Below are 17,561 nucleotides of genomic sequence, written 5' to 3' on the forward strand. Positions count from 1 at the left end.
AGGCAGGCCGTCCCGTGCCCACTGGCTTCTCCTCCAGAGCAAGCAGATACCCCTGATCACAACACACCCGCAACTGATGTGGCCAGCAGCCCACTCGGTGCGAAAACGACGGCAGGTCCGGACTAAAATGTAAGATGTCGGCTTCGATTTCAGCTTGAGGTTGAGAGCGTGGACAGAAGCACTGGTCCCACCCTCGTGATAACAACAGACAGGATGAACTAGAGATCCACTTTCCCCGACGGCTCGGGGGAAGAGGGCACAGGAAAACTAGCCTGAACTTCAAGAGGGACGTCTGCAGGGGCAAGCCTGGCTCCACCTCTGTGGGGTGGCTCAGTGGCTTACCACTGGAGCCCAGAATGGCTGCCAGAGCGTGAAGACCAGGTGAAGACCCGGGGCGGAAGGCAACCTGCGCCCACATAGGCTCTCGGCAAGGAGCTCGTGGGCAGCAGAGGGAGGCCCTCAGAGCGCCACTCCTGGCACTGGCTGGGGCGGCAGGAGCAAAGCACCAGGAAGTGGGAGGGTAAAATGGAAACCCAGCAGGGAGGGAAAGCCACCAGCGTCCCCCCCCCCCCCCCGCCCCGTCCCCTGAGGGGCAGGGGTTCAGAACCTAGATGGCAAACAAAAATCTTCAGAGACAGAGCCGGAATGAGGTCAAGAGGACCTGGGATGGGGTCCCTAATGGAAAGAGGAAATGGAAGGTGCTCCACACGATGCTGACGGAAGTACCAAAGGCCCAAGAGACGCAGGAGCAAGGAAGCCTCCTCGCCCATGCTGGCCTGCCCTCAAGACCAACCAGCAGAGGCAGCGGGACCACGCGCAGACAAGCACCGGGGTGGGCACCAAGCTGGCACAGGGGGTGCAGAGGCCAGGTCAAAGACAGCACAGTGCAACCCCTCTCCTGCTGCAGGGCAGGGCCACTGTCTGAGCAGCAGCCAGGCATGGTGAGCACCCAGGGACTAGTCATTCTTTCTGTCCCTACACTCTCTGGCCTCAGGATAAAACCCAAGTCTCAAAAACATCCCTAGGCGCCTTCAAACAACACGTCTGTGAAAGACTCAGGCATCTAGGAACCACAAAGAAAAAGAGAAATCATGGTATTAAAATTCTAGTCACATTCGTCTTTGGCTTCTGGATAATTCAGGATGAGTCACTGTTCTTTAAAAAGTAAGAATGTGAATTCCAGAACTTAATGTTTCTTTTCAAGGGGGGCAGCAGACTAGGACAGAGACACGGAACAAGCGCCCCAATTTCAGAGGACAGTCGGGGCAAGGACGGTTATCAAAGTGAAGACAGCGTATTGAACAGTGACTCAAGTCGGATCCATCCCTGGCCGCAGTAGTAAACAGCAGCTTCTGTAGGCCTTAAGTTGTGAAGAAACAACATACAATGAAAGGCCACACGTAACTGATTCTCACAGTGGCCTCCAGTCGTGGAGCAAGAACCAACCTGGCTGGACCTTCAGCAGGTGGTCTGTCCTTTGACAAAACGAGGCAGCAGGCAGGGAGGCAGTGTGGATAAACTAGAGTGATAATCCAAGGTCCCACGGTGACACCCAGGAAAGAGCCACCTTTGCCAGCAGGGAACGCTAGGGACAAGACCTTCAAAAGCTTAAAAGAGGAGGTGACAAGCTGCTGTGTGCAATGAACGTGCCTGTCATCCCAGCTATGCAGGAGGCTGAGGCAGGAGGACAGCAAGTTGGAGGCCAGACTGGGCAACGCAGAGAGACACTGTCTCTACATGAGAAATAAAAAAGGCCAGGGGTGTGGCTCAGTGGGAGAGTGCTCCTGAGTTCAACTCCCAATACCAGATAAATAAGCAAATAACCAAGAGGTGGCTGAAGTTGGGCTCAGCAGGCAGAGGCCAGATGGCATTCCAAGGCCAGGAGGGCTTGCAGGTGTGGCACAGCACTAGACAAGCAAAGCAGGGTTTCAGAGCAGCTGCAGCGTGGCCTGAAAGGGTCCCAGCAAGAGGGAGAGGGACAGAGGGGCAGCAAGAGCAAGGAGAGAGCTTGCAACCAGCCTGCATGGCCTAGTTTTTGAGGAAAAGCTAGGATATAACAGAAGGTGGATTTGAGAGGCAAGGCTGTGACCCAGAGGAGTTCCTGTGACTGTTCAAGTAAAAGGTGTTCAAAGCGCATCCACAGCAATGAGGAGAGCACACGAGACTTCAAGAGAAAAGAAAGGTCAGACACATCTTCCAGGACAACTGGACGGAAATGTAATGCAGTCCTCATGGAGAAGAGGCCAAGAGGACCTCCATCTACCTGTGGAAAGAAACCATCTGCCAGGGAAGGGGCAGGGTGGGAGAGGCCTGAGAAGGTGGAACACGCTGCTCCGTGAGTTCTGTGTGAGCCAACGCGTGTGGAAGAGCAGGAGGTCCAAGAGGCTACTGAATGCCCACTTGCCCCAGCAGCATGGCGACTCCAGAGAGTCCACTCATGACTGGCAGAGTTACCACCTTCCCAAGACACAGAGGGCAGACAAGTCACAGCACGGGCTCACCCCCTCTCCACCCATGGTGCGAGGTGCCCACAGGTACCAGGTCACAGCCCCCCTGAAAGCGAGGGCCCTGCATACCCAGGGTGCTCTAACAGGCACAGCAGACAGGGGCTGTGGGGGACCGTCACTCCCTGCGGGAAGGAAGCAGTGGGGGACATTCAGACCCCCTGGTGTGTGGGGTGCTGGCACTACACCAGAAACGCAGCATCTCTGTTCCTTCTTAGGACTCGGCCTCCTGCTCTTTAAAACAAACTGATTACACGGGACGCCGTCTTCAGTCCCCGGTCTGCCAGGCTCGAGGACCACTCCTTCCCATACTGGAATTGAAATGCCACATCTAATTATCGGTCCAGCAGAAACTGTCTGCAGGGAAAGCTGACATTTCTCTTATGAAACTGAGAGCCAAAAAGTACAGAGAAAAGGAAAATCAAATTAAATAATGAATTAATTGGAAAGGAAACCAAAGCAGGCAACATTCCCATCCCGCTGTCAGGGACAACAGACCCTGAAGGCCATTCTCACCCAAAGCATCAATCCCAATGAGATCAAGACACAGCGCATCGATCCCCTGAAAGCTCCCTGTGCACAGACAGGACCCTCGGACGCAGACGGCCATGGGCAGCATGGCTGGGTCTTTCAGACGACGCCTTGATGAAAGATTTCTCGGGTAAAAATAACTTTTCAATTTGATCAGATGAGAAAGCGTCTGTGAGGCAAAAGCCAAGATGTTTCTAACTTTTCTTTGAGAGACATTTTATGGTGAAACATAACACAGACAAAACTGCATATAATAAGTGTGTGACTTAATGAATTCGTAAGAAGCAAACAGTCCGGAAACCACCACCCAGGTCAAGAAACAGAATTTCACCAGACACCCAGAGGCTCTGTGCCTTATCCCACCCCACCTTCCTGCCTCCCCGTGGCCAGCCCTGTCTCCTGGGCAGCCACTCCCAGCACCATTCCTGTACTCCTAAGCATGGAGCCCAGAACACTACCGTGCAGTTGCACCTGTTCATTCTCCAAGACGTTGTTTACATATCTTATAAACTACAGGCAGCCCTTTCATTCCCTTCCATTTCCTTTGGGGGGGGGGGTGCGTAAAAACCATGCATAACATAGGCATTCTCAGGAGTTAACCCAGGAGTGCGGCTCAGCAGCATAAAGCGTGTTCATAATGTTGTCCCACCATCACCACCCCCATCTCCAGCACCTCCTTCCTCCTCCCCACTTATCATTTACTCTGTCTGACATCAGGGTTTCCACAAGTCTGCACAGCAGCTGCACCCCCATAGTGTGACTTATCAAGTGTCCCTGTTCCCTGGGTGCTGTAAGCCACACTCAGAGCTAGAGCACATACAGCCTCAGGTGGGGCCTGGGGCTCAGGAGGTGCTGTCCCACCAGCAGGAGGGCGTACTGCAAAGCACCTCTTAGCTCCTGAGGGTGCTCATTGCCTCAAGCCACCATCCACTAGGGAGGACGAAACATGCCCTTCTGCTTCCCTCGCCCCTTCTCCACTAGTTACCTGGAGAGCTTCCATCAGGAGAAAACCCCTCACCGACTATTAGATTGTCCAGTGTCAGACTGTACAAAAAGTAGAATGAATGCTCATTACTTATCACCACATTCCAAAGGTGATCCACTCTTTTTAGTAGCACTAAGAACTCAAGGGCTGAAACACAGTTATTCTTCTTATTGACACTTAAACTGCCAGTGGCAGCCTCTTCAGACAGGGTCCTTCCAAACCTCCTCGGTTCTCTCAGTTACCCCCCTGCTGCAGGTTGCACCACCAGGTGTTCCGAGACAATCTCACTGCTCCAATTCCTGCTCCAGACCTGGAGTCAACCAATCCTGCAAGGACTGGTCCCTCTGAGCAGGAAAGAAGGCTTCACCATGAGCTTGCTGCACCACCTCCAGCTCTGTTGGGTGACAGGACTTGGAGACTGGCTGGCTGGCTGACGGACTGACTGGTTCTTAAACATCTTGTGACTGCTTGCTGATATTTTTAATTGAAACTCTAGGACATACAATCTTCACTTGACCTCCTATCTTACTTAGATCTACCTCCTGTCTTCCACATAAGAAGCCTAGTTCCGCCAGGCACAGTGGCGCATGCCTATAATCGCAGCAGCTGGGGAGGTTGAGGCAGGAGGATCGCGAGTTCAAAGCCAGCCTCAGCAAAAGTTAGGCGCTAAGCAATTCAATGAGACCCTGTCTCTAAATAAAACACAAAATAGAGCTGGAGATGTGGCTCAGTGGCTGAGTGCCCCTGAGTTCAATCCCCAGTACCAAAACACAAAAGAAGGCTAGTTCAATGCACGATAGGATTAGCTTATCACCAAACGAGTCATTCATATGTTAATTCATATGAACACACTCTTTCACCACACTGACACCAAAGCTGAGGATATCTCAACCAAAACAGCCACAGATGATGGTCCCTTGCTCCCTTCCAATCTAGTGCAGTGTGAGGCACCACAGGGGCAGATGGCCCTGACATGCACTGTCCCGCTGACCTCACTGGGTGTCAGCACACAACTGCTGTGTGTGTGACGCTCACCACAGCCCTCAGCACAATGTCTCTCCAGCTGTTCTGGAAGCCTTTCCTAGACCCTTGAGAAGGTACCACAAGAGCATGATCTGTGTGTCCTCACGTTGACAGCCACTCGTCTGGGCCCGACACCTGGAAGCGCACACAGCTGAGCCTAAGGACTTCGGGCTTACATCTTCATCCCATGAGCATCTCACACACACTGTTCTACAGCCTGAAATAATTTGCTATTTTGATCTGAACACCCAAAAGAAAGATGGATTTTCCAACTCTAACTTTTTTTTTTTTTTTTTTTAGTACCAGGGATTGAACTCAGGGGCACTTGACCACCGAGCCACACCCCCAGCCCTATTTGGTATTTGATTTAGAAACAGGGTCTCACTGAGTTGCTTAAGGCCTCACTTTTTCTAAGGCTGCTTTGAACTCATGATCCTCCTGCCTTGGCCCCCTGAGCCGCTGGAATTACAGGCATGCACCACCGAGCCCAGACCCAACTCTTAACAATTTTATTAGAAGATGTCTTGGTCTTTCTGGGTCAGTGTTTTCATGTACACAATGTGCCAAGGTTGTTTTTCTTTTCTTCTTTTTTTTTTTTTAGGAAGTTTTTTTTTAATTTGTTATATGACAACAAAATGCTTTACAATTCATATTACACATATAGAGCATAAGTTCTCATATCTCTGTTTATACACAAAGTAGAGTCACATCCTGTGTGTCTTCATACATGTACTTACTGTAATGATGACCATCACGTTTTTCCACCATCTTTCCTACCCCTATGCCTCCTCCATTCGCCTCCCTCCCCTTTTCCCCTTTGCCCTATCTAGAGTTCATCTAATCCTCCCACCACTACCACACCACCACCCCCTGTCCACAGCATATTATGAATCAGCATCCTTAAGTCAGAGAAATCATTCAGCATTTGGTTTTTTGGGATTGGCTAATTTCACTTAGAATTATATTCTCCAACTCCATCCATTTACCCACAAATGCCATGATTTTATTCTCTTTTACTGCTGAGTAATATTCCATTGTGTATATATACCACATTTTCTTTATGCATTCATCTACTGAAGGTTGGTTCCACAGTTTAACTATTGTGAATTGTGCTGCTATAAACATTGATGTCGCTGTGTCCCTGTAGTATGCTGTTTTTAAGTCCTTTGGGTATAGTCTGAGGAGAGGGATAGCTGGGCCAAAAGGTGGTTCCATTCCCAGTTTTCCAAGGAATCTCCATACTGCTCTCCAGATTGGCTGCACCAATTTGTAGTCCCACCAGCAATGTATGAGTGTGCCTTTTCCTCCACATCCTCGCCAACACTTATTGTTGTTTGTATTCTTAATAGCTGCTATTCTGACTGGAGTGAGATGAAATCTTTAGAGGAGTTTTGATTTGCATTTCCCTAATTGCTAGAGATGCTGAACATTTTTTCATATACTTGTCGATTGTATATATCTTCTTCTGAGAAGTGTCTATTCAATTCCTTGGACCATTTATTGATTGGGTTATTTGGGGTTTTTTGGTGTTAAGATTTTTGAGTACTTTATAGATCCTGGAGATTAGTGCTCCATCTGACGGGCATATGGTAAGAATTTGTTCCCAATTAGTAGGCTCTCTATTCACCTCAGTGATTGTTTCTTTTGTTAAAATGAAGCTTTATAGTTTGAATCCATCCCATTTATTGATTCTTAATATTAATTCTTGCACTATAGGAGTCTTTTTAAGGAAGTTGGGGCCTAATCCAACATGATGGAGAGTTGGGCCTACTTTTTCTTATAATAGACGCAGTGTCTCTGGTTTAATTCCTATGTCCTTGATCCACTTTGAGATGAGTTTTGAGCATGGTGAGAGATAGGGGTTTAATTTCATTTTGTTGCATATGGATTTCCAATTTTCCCAGCACCCTTTGTTGAAGAGGCTATCTTTTCTCCAATGTATATTTTCGGCACTTTTGTCAAATACAAGATAACTGTAATTATGTGGGTTAGTCTCTGTGTCCTCTATTCTGTACCATTGGTCCACTAGTCCGTTTTGGTGCCAATACCATGCTGTTTTTGTTCCTATTGCTCTGTAGTATAGTTTAGGTCTGGTATAGTGATGTCACCTGCTTCACTCTTCCTGCTAAGCATTGCTTTAGCTATTCTGGATCTCTTTTTTTTCCAGATGAATTTCATAACTGCTTTTTCTACTTCTGTGAGGAATTTCATTGGGATTTTGATTGGAATTACATTAAATTTGTATAGTGCCTTTGGTAGTATGGTCATTTTGACAGTATTAATTCTGTCTATCCAAGAACAAGGGAGATCTTTCCATCTTCTAAGGTCTTCTTTAATTTTTTTCTTTAGTGTTCTGTAGTTTTCATTGTAGGGATCTTTCACCTCTTTTGTTAAGTTGATTTCCAAGTATTTTTTTATGCCATTGTAAATGGGGTAGTTTTCCTCATTTGCCTTTCAGAGGATTTGTCACTGATACATAGAAATGCCTTTGATTTATGGGTGTTGATTTTGTATCCTGCTACTTTGCTGAATTTACTAGTTCTACAAGTTTTCTGGTAGAATTCTTTGGTTCTTCTAGGTATAGAATCACATCATCGGCAAATAGTGCTAACTTGAGTTCTTCTTTTCCTATCTGTATCCCTTTAATTTCTTTCATCTGTCTAATTGCTCTGGCTAGAGTTTCCAGGACTATGTTGAATAAAAGTGGTGAAAGAGGGCATCCCCTGTCTTGTTCCAGTTTTTAGAGGGAATGCTTTCAATTTTTCTCCATTTAGAATGATGCTGGCCTGGGGCTTAGCGTAGGTAGCTTTTACAGTGTTGAGGTATGACCCTGTTAGCCTGGTTTTTCTAGTGTTCTGAACATGAACGGTGCTCTGTTTTGTTGAATGCTTTTTCTGCATAATGCGGCAGATCTGGGATGAAGGAAGTTTTCTTGAATCACAGATTCTAGAATGTCAGGGTTCTCTTGTTACTGTTCCCTTCTGTGGTGTCCCAGGGCTATGAGCACATGCCTGTGGCCTGCTCTCCTGGTGTGCTGCTGTGCCACTGTGTGCATTATGATTTGAACGTAACTTCCTGAGGCTGGACCTGGGCCCTCTCCTACTGAGACCGTCTTCACAGGAAACCAGTTTATGTGAACATCTAGGAGACAGGATGAGGGTTGGCTGTTCTGACTCTGTGCTTCTGCACCCGGGATGGTTCCCCACGCGGCCCAGCACTGTGCTCCTCCTGGTGTGCAGCTGCGCCTTCCTTTGCTCTGCACTCCCAAGTCTACTCCTGGTAGCTGCCCACAGTGGTTCTCCTTCTAGAACAGTTCTTTATAATCAGCTGAAATGTGCAAGATGCCCCCAGCTCCTCAGCTGCTGCTCTCGACCACACTGAACTGCCCAGTGAGGACCCACTGGCTGTCGGAGATCCCTAGTCTGTCACATGACTTTTCCTGTCTCCTCTGCATGCTGCTGAGGCCATGCAGCTTATATTCTGAAGACCATGGCAATACCCTCGTGTCTGGCTTAGCTGAACATTTGGCCTACAGGAGTAGATTTTCCTGAGTTGCCCAGGCTGACTTCCTGGATATTTCAAAGATAGACAAGTCCTATGAAAGTTTCTCACCATCTCCCAAGATTTCTAGTCTTAAATATAAAATTCCAAGAAATCAAGATTTCTGCATATTGTAATGATAAGAAAACATACACCCTCTTCTAAGTGAAAGGTTGACTTGTCTTACCCTAGAGGAAGACAGATGCTGCCCCAAAAGTTGGAAGATCCAGGAAAACATTTGCTTGCTAAGAATCACTTAGAAATCAAACATAATAAATCAAAGCAGCGCTCTACAAAGGCATCTTTTCTCCTTTTTTATTTTGAAAATATCAAACCTACAGAAAAGTTACAAGAATAGAAATGGACGCCCATATGCCCTTCATCTAAAAGTCATCTAAAGCTTTAATAACTTGACACATTTATTCTATTTCTCTCTACATTCACATTCTCAGGCTCCCCAACCATATCAAAGACAGTGCAGGCGTAATTATCTTTCATACTTGAGTACTTCTGAATGAATTTCCTAAGAATAAAAACATTCTGCTATAATTTTAATTTCACTGCTATAATAACATTATCTAATGTATAGTACATATTCAGTTTCCCCAATGGTTCCAAAAATGTCTTTAGCTTTTTAATCCAGGATATAATTAAGGACCATGCAGAGCATCTGATGGTCATATTTCTTCAATCTCCTTTCGTTAGAAGATCCTCCCACTTGTTTTACAAAGTGGGAATTGTTACATTTACATTTACTTCATAGAGTTCTCAGGAAGATTAAATAAAAATAAAACAAATAAGTGACCAGCCCATCTGCATACACACTATCTGACAATGCTCAACAAATACTAATTCCCTCCCATCTGCTGGAAGCACACACTGAAGCTAGTATCCTAGTTTTATGTGACAGCTCTACTTATTGCAATACATCTTTAAAGTAGCATCTAATTTTAATAACCATACTTAATATGTTCACACCTGAAAACTTGGGTCTTTTTCAATGCTTCTGAGATGGCCAGACTGAGAGCCACAGAGGGGTCATCTCCCAGCTTCAGGAGGCCACAGTGAGCCCCTGCCACTGAGCACTCAGACTGAACTAGGAGTAACAAGGCACCATCCAGGGACCACACTCTCTACGGGTTCTTGTGTCCAACTTCTTCCCCTATAAAGTTTGCCCATTAAGATTATCTGTTTACATAGCAAATTGTACTGCAAGCTACAACTGGCCAAAGCTTCTGCTAAACTCTAGTGATAAAGAGGGCATCCAATGACCATGTTCTGTTTCACATGACTAACTGACCAGGAATTTGACCTGCCTTCCATCTCAAGCCATTTAATAACCATAATTCTGGTTCTGGTTTGGTTTTATCTTAAAATTTAGAAGAAGGTATTGCCTGACTACAAATCCCAAATTGCAACCTCACTCTCAACTTAGAAGAGCAGAGACTACTCTCTGCCAAAGGCAGAAAGAAGTACAGAAACATAATAAACAAGGCAGCACTGGGCATGTACATTCAAAAGGCCACCCCAACATAAACAGCTGAGGTCTCCACCTGAGGTCTTCTAGACCCTTCCTCAAGAATAACACGACACAGGCAGTCTGGAGTGGAGGCCCAGTCCCCAGCCCCTGACTGTTCACATGCCAGAAGTCCCAGCCAGAACTCTACTTCCCAAGAGCACCGGGGATGATGCCCTAGCATCTGCAGGAGAGGTGTCTGGATAGGTTCCCAGGCCTGGACACCATCTATGCTGCCATACTCCCTTCTTGGGAGTCAGAACCCAGGCAACCCTCTGTCCACTGACAGAAGACTGCAGCTCAGTGGCAAAGGGTGGTTTACAAATGGGGGCTGAGGGCATCTGCATCATCTGATATCTTTAAGTGTTGATATAATGTTCAATCCACATTAGTTTTTCAGTTTCTAACATGTTGCAACACTAAACTTTTTTCCCACCTTTCCTATATTGTAAAATTAATGTTTCATTAAGAACTAGCATTTTATGCAGATTGCACAATGGTTCTTAAACACTGCAGAGAATACAGAAGGTGACTTCTATGAGGGGTATATGGACTGGATTATGTATTGAAGTCCTGGCCCACAGTGTCATGGCATCAGGAGGTGGGCAATCAGAAAGCAGGTAGGACAAAGTCCTGAGTACCACCTCCTGATGATAGCCTCCTTCTGTAAGAAGAGAGGGGGCAGCAGAGCTCCCACACTGCACTGCATGAGGTCACAGCAAGAAGATGGCCATCTGCAGACCAGGGGAGAGCCCCTGCCGTTAACCAGACCTGCCAGCACCCTGACCATGGACTTCCAAGCTTCCACACACATAAGACGTCAGCATGCCGCTCAGTCCAGCAGGCTGTGGTGTCTTGTTGCAGGAGCACAAGCTAAGACAGAGCAGCTTGCTGGATCTTGACATAGCCATACTATAGGAAACCAGCACAGGAATTTATTGCCATATATCTGCACAGGAAGCCAAAACTTTCAATAACTCCCTGAAGAGATCTTTTGGGGGGAAATCCTCACCAGAACGAACAGGAATACAACATGGAACCCCCCACTGAGGGAAGAAGCAGGGAAAGAAGCCTCACTTGTGACCTGCTCCGCAAATGCGGACGCCCTTAGAACCTATCTAGGTGCTGTGACAGAGGACAGTCAGGATCCTTTTCCCTACTCTAAAGCAAGGAGACAGGAAGGAAAGAAACAATCACCGAGGCACTTCCAGGAAGAGCACTGAAAGTGCAGGTGAAGAACTGAGCAGCAGGGACGCAGCGGGCCAGACTTCTGCCCAGTGGTCAAGGTGGCTTCACCCCAAGGGGAGGTTTAGACTAGGGGCTGCAGAATGAGGAGCAGGCCATGCAGGCTGTGCAGCAGGACCATCGGGTGAGGAAAGGGCAAGTGCGAAGGCCCCAGCAGAAATGGCAGGGTGCACTTCTGCAACAAGGTCACCCCAAAGCCAGAGACTCCAGGGAGGGAAAGAGTATGGAAGGGAATTTCCCGTCACAGGAAAACAAAACCCACAGCTGGTCATGCAGTGTCTTGCATTCACTGAACAGCACTGTTTCCCAACATGCGAGATGCTGGGACAGATTGGCTGGGAAAGAGAAGCCCAGGCCGCTGGATTTGGGGCCCTTAGGGCTGTGGGGCTAATTCTTTTCATGTCCCCCAGGAAGCTTCCTGGCCCAGGCCCCAGACAAACATCATCAACCCACAGGGCTCTTCCTTCAGAAGAAGCACACTCGTGAGTCTAGGTGTTCCAAGGACTCGTTCACACAGCTAACACTTGCAAACTCACTGTGTTCCAGGTGGTGTGCAAGTCCACAAAATCACCCAGAAATGGGGCTATCATCCTTTCTTAAATTGGAGATTAAGGTTTAGAGAAGTTAAGCTACCTGAAGTCACATACTCAGTAAGTTCTAGAGACAGAATCCACTGGCTGTCTCCAAGAACAGCCACGTTACAGACTGAAAGTTTGCGTCTCCCTCCAAAACTCAAATGTTGAAGCCCCAGCCCTCAACCTAACTTTATCTTGTGACAGGGCCTGTGAGGTGACAGGAATGGGGCCCTAATGTAATAGGCTGGGGCCCTTTTAAGACGAGAAAGGGGTACCAGAGAAATGATCTCCCTACCTCCATGAGAGGTCACGACCAGAAGATAATACCTGCCATTCAGAAGGAAGACCTCACCAGAAACCCACCATGCACCATGATCTCAGACCTCTGGCCCCAGACTGTAAGAAATAAACTTCTATTGTTTAAGCCATGCAGTTCTGTGGCATATTCGTTAGAGCAGACTGGGCTGGCTAATATACCCACAAAGCTGTCAATGAACACAGGGACCCAGCTTCATCATTTGGCATAAGCGATCTGCAGAATCTTAGCCCTTGTCTGCCAGTCCTAATCACAACAAATACAAATGCCCATTTCCCCAGACTCCATCTCCTTGCAAAAATCAGCAGATCCAGAGGAAGCACTTGATCATCGCCGTTAATTGGAAGTCTGCAAGATCACAGTAGTTAACTGGAAAAAATGCAGCAATTCCTACATTCCACTAATTTAGGCTGACCTCCTGGCAAATGAGCACAAAATGGTAAAGAGTGAGAATTAAGAAATCATTTAGCTCAAATGTACTTTTATTACTTTAGGCATATGCAGTAACTCACTCTACTAACAAAGTGCCAGAAGACGTCTCAGTCGCTGTAGCAAGAGACTGGCCAGCAAGTTACAGCGGGCCTCAAGCAGGGGATGGGGCACTGCACAGGAGCAGAATGTGCTGGCTGAACTTGGTGGGAAGCACTCACCATCGCTGAGGTCCTGGAGGAGATTCTCCTGGCAGGAAAAGTCCAGCTTTGCCTTGATGCTGATGGTGAAAGTAGCCACCTTCCCAGGCTGCAGCGGGAACTGGGCCAGGGTTTCTTCAAGCTTCCAGCTCAAGAAGTCACCGTATAGCTTTTCTAGGATAACAACAATGGTACAGATGAAGCACGGGAGGCAATGGACTTGCTGATCCCCCTAGAAAATGCTGACACATTCTTAAAGGTAATGAGAGATAAAAGCACTTAGGAGGCAAGAGATCAAAGAAAACTCCAGAATCAAGAGATGCTGTGAGGCAGTCGCCCCTGTTTGTGGAAAGGACTGGTAGCAGAGAAAGAGGTGGTCCACTCGGCTCTTCAGGCTGAGTCCTCCACTCCTAATGAGCAGCTCCTTCTCACCCATGAAGGAAACATCGTCTCTGATCCTATAAACTAGAGTTAAGCTAAATTCCTACATGAGATTTTCTGTAACACATGGCTTTAAAGAGGAACAGACCTAGGGTTAGTGGAGGAGGCATCCTCAAGTGAGGAACTTCTGGAAAAAGAGAGGACACGGTTGCAGTGGGACCCGAAGGGGGCAGTCTCGGGGGCGTGTGGAGGAGAATGCTTCCCTGGCTTCGCTGCAAATCCGCCTGCCTTACAAGATCCCGGTACTAGATGAGCAGGCCTTGAAGTGGCCACCTTTGACAAGGTCTCTCCATGTGCCCAGTAGGTTAACCACCCCTGGCCTGAGGGGCTACTTGCAGATTAGACACACCCTCTGCAGACCAAGGGAAGATGGAAGCACTAAAGCAAAACATCCTGAGAGAGGGAAAGAGAACACGGGGTCACCTGTGCTCCTGGGAACAGCGTATCACCTCTGGTCCCCCCCACCCCCCGCAGCCTCTCCTTCCCTAACCATTGAAGACATAAGACAAGACCAAAAATCAAGGCCTGGTCCACATGCTGAATCCCACCAAGCAGAACAGGAAGGGACCTGGGGGCCTTGAATGGCCTCCAACAGCCTCACACAAGTTTCCTACTGGCTCTTCCCATAGGTGAGGTCCAGGCCAAATAGCCCTCCTGTTCAGGGATCTACACACAATCCTGCTGGTTCCTGAGCAGTGGGCTCCAGTTCCCTGCCAGTCTCAGAAATATCAAATGAGCCCACAGGGATGGGCACCACACCCACTTAACAAGGTCTGCTCCACTGCCCGGGTTGGCCATTCACTCTTTCCTCAGTGTCAGCCCAAACGGCAGGGCAATTCCCCTAGCCCATGAGTACCTGTGAGGATAGACTGCCATCAATCGCCTCTGCACCACGGTGCGGTGCGTGTCTCTGTTGGGCCACCCCCATAGCCAGGGGCGAGAATCCATCCTCCCCAAGGCAGAACCAACAGCCAGCAGGCCCTGCCCATCTTCTCATCTCTCTCTAGAGGGCCTGGTTTCCTGACCTGCTACTACCCTCTTCCCATGGCCCCTCTAGTCATGGAGTGGGGGCAGCTAGCTGCTATTCCTACCCACCCCTTTCTGTGAAAAAATTCTCTATGCTATTTCCTTTGTCTGAATAAGGAAATGGAGGCTGAGACTAAGGAACTTCACAAACTAGGGAAAATGATCCAAAGCCATTACATTCACTTCCTGCACAAAGGTACTTCATGGTAGAGTTCAAATAAAAAGTTCTGGTCTTAGCTGAGCTCAGTGGTGCATGCCTGTAACCCCAGCAACTCAAAAGGCTAAGGCAGGAGGAAAGGGAGTTCAAGGCCAGTCTAGGAAATTTAGGGATCCTGTCTCAAATATACAATTTTTAAAAAGAGCTAGGAATGTAGTTCAGCAATAGAGCGCCTCTGAGTTTAATCCCCAATACCAAAAAAGAAAAAGAAAGAAGTCTTGGTCTTAGGGCCCTGAAGCTAATCCAATAGAAGGAATTCAGGAGACGACAGAGAGCTCGGAGGTCCACATGAAGGAAGGATCAGTGAGGTCCACTGCTAACTGCGAGAACACAAGGCCAAATGGTGCCACGATGTACAACCTGCTCATGTCTGCCAGGCAGGAGGGGACACCTCCATCGTGACATCCTCCAGAGCTGGCCACGCTGGGGTTCAGCTCAGCTAATAGCCATGGGCATTCCTCCTGGCCTCCTGGAAGAGAGGCGTTAGCCAATGGGAGCAGACCCAGGGACGGAGTCCCTGAAAGGTGCTTAGAAACCACACCACACTCTCTTGCTTACTTAGCCATTCGCTGGACACCTTGAACGTGCCAGACACTTTCCACATGTGCCATGCTTATTCACCCCATTAACCACTGAGATCACCACTATCACCCTGCTGAAAGCCAGGTGGTGGACACACGTGACTCGGGTCACCTGCCAAGTAAGCAGAAGACCTGGCACCTGACAGGTGCTTAACGAACATTAGCAGCACCAACTCTGCCCCTTAACCAGGTCTCCAGGTGTTGTGCAAACTGGTGTCAGGACCCGCTCAGCACCATCTGGGAGGGTGGACCCTGGGAGGAAAAGGCAGCACTGTTGAGAGGGCTGTTCCCAGGGAGCAAAACTGCAATGACAGCAATGGCTTGGTAGCCCTAGGTTGGGATGGTTTCCAGAGGCTGTGGGTGTCAAAGGAGATTCTCATGGAATCTAGGCACAGACACAGAAATAGAGAATTAGAGGAAAGTAACCAAGTCTCAGTGAGGTGAGAGAGGAACGGTCCAACAAAAGGAACCAAGAGAGAAGAAAGCGCATCACATCAGAGATCAGCCACTGAAATTACAGGGTAAAAATTCAAATGCTCCAGCAAACTTTGGGGAGAAACAGCAGAGAATGGCCCCCCACAGAAGAGAGGCAGGCACTTTTGATGGTGCCCTATATCAGGGCCAGGCAATAACGGGAGCTGACAATAAGGACGACCCAATCTACTGGGGCATGTGTGTCACCATCTGAGTCTCCAGACTCAACCCTGCCAGCTAAGGAAACCTCTCAGAAGCCATGGATTCACTCTGGCAGCCATGCTACTGGCAGGTGGTCAAATGCCTAAAAGGAGTACAACCAGGCTAAGGAAAAGTGAGCCCCAACTCCCCAGGTCAGCTCTGCCTCCCTTTCCACTTCCTGCATGGCCTTGGCCCAGCAGGGCCCTCCAAAGGAAGGCGGAGGGAGCACGTCCAGCAAACCAAGGTAAAAACTGAAACAGCACTGGTGAAGCGCCATCTTCCAACACGCACGAGAGCGACATCATTCCCAAGTCAAGACAGAGACAACCAAAGCCCAGAGTGCCAGCAGCTCACACCAAGGCATCAACCTGCAGGCATCAGAGCTGGGACTGGCCCAGACTGGGCTCTCTCCAGAATCCTGTCCACCTGTATCCCCTCCTCTGCCAGAGACCATTACCCTGGCCAGCACTACAGCCAGAGGTCTCCAGGAAGACCTCGTGAAGGACATATGACCAAGCGCCTTGAAAGGAGAAGGCGGGCGGGAACACAGCAGGGGCCAGACCCTGCCCTAGGCATGCGTGCAGCCACGCAGCCACGCATCCTCCCTCACCCCAGAGGCCCCAGCGGTAAATGGAGACAATAGCAGAGTCACTGTGAAGACAGGCGAGGTGCCACATGGACTCGGCACAGCACGGGCACGTGGAAACTGCGCGGGAGGCACATGAACGTCTCTAGAAACCACGGAGCCCAACAATATGTGCTTTTCCAGACCTCTGTCACCGTCCACTCACCCAGTGAAGAGCCATCGCACCGCCACCCACATCCTCACGGCAGGCAGTATGCTGGCTTCTGGGGACAGAGGAACAATGCCAGAGTCTGAAGGGGATTTCTGATGGTAGAAAGACACAGGCATAGGAGAAGCCCCCCAGACTTAGACCAGATGGGAGATGAAGTCCTCCTCAATCTAGAAATTTCTCAGGAAGTTATACCTCCAATTACACTGAGAACAGTTCAATAATTGTTGAATTAGTTGCCTAGAACTAAAATAAGACTCGCTGTCCTTCCTGGAAGGGTCCCAGATCTGTAGCAAAAGAACAATTCAGCTATCAGTCTAGCCCACCATAAATTTACAGCTGGTTAGGGATACCAAATTCAAACACTATAACCACAGCACCACTCTTGCCTCTTTGGATGGCTTTTTGTTTCATAAGAGTGTTTCAATTGAGAGTCTGACTCTGTAAAAATGAACTCTGGGAAGTCCCCCAGGTTTCCCCCGAGCCCTGACTGCAGGATGCCCAGGGACAAGGAGGTCAGGAGGTCAGGAGGTCATGGTCTGCCAGACAGGCGTGAACTTGGAGAAATGCCACCAACTGAGACTTCAGCTGGGCTGTGGGGGCACCTGCCAACTGCAGCCCGGAGGAAGAAAACGGGAGAAAGCAAGCACCCCAGGCCCACACGCTGCTCTGGTGGGCACGTCCACCAGCCGGCCATGCTGAGTTCTTTGCCTGCACTGCCTCAGCGACTCACAAGCCACTCTCTCAGCAGCCCCACCAGTGTACCCACTTAGGGAGGCTGCTCAAGACCACCCAGAAGTGGGGATGGCCAGTGTTCAACCCTTCCCCAACAAACCCCTCTCTCACGTTCACTTGTTCCATCCTAAAAACAAACCCATGAAATGGTGCTGAATGTCAATTAGGAAGAGTACTTTTTTTCTCATTCTACTCTTGTGTACCATGTGTTCTGACTTGGATCTGCAA

General features: G+C 48.6%; 1 protein-coding gene across 2 annotated transcripts in view; it reads right to left on the reverse strand.

Moving 5' to 3' along the window:
- Window positions 1-17,561, reverse strand: part of Trappc9 (trafficking protein particle complex subunit 9) — a 510,720-nt gene that overhangs the window by 364,634 nt on the left and 128,525 nt on the right. For both annotated transcript variants that reach the window (XM_076835401.2, XM_076835399.2), the window contains exon 16: window positions 12,886-13,038. In XM_076835401.2, coding sequence (XP_076691516.1) covers window positions 12,886-13,038 — 153 coding nt within the window. The remainder of the gene's footprint in view (window positions 1-12,885; window positions 13,039-17,561) is intronic.

Source organism: Callospermophilus lateralis, chromosome 16 (genome assembly GCF_048772815.1).
Source record: "Callospermophilus lateralis isolate mCalLat2 chromosome 16, mCalLat2.hap1, whole genome shotgun sequence".
NCBI lineage: Eukaryota > Metazoa > Chordata > Mammalia > Rodentia > Sciuridae > Callospermophilus > Callospermophilus lateralis.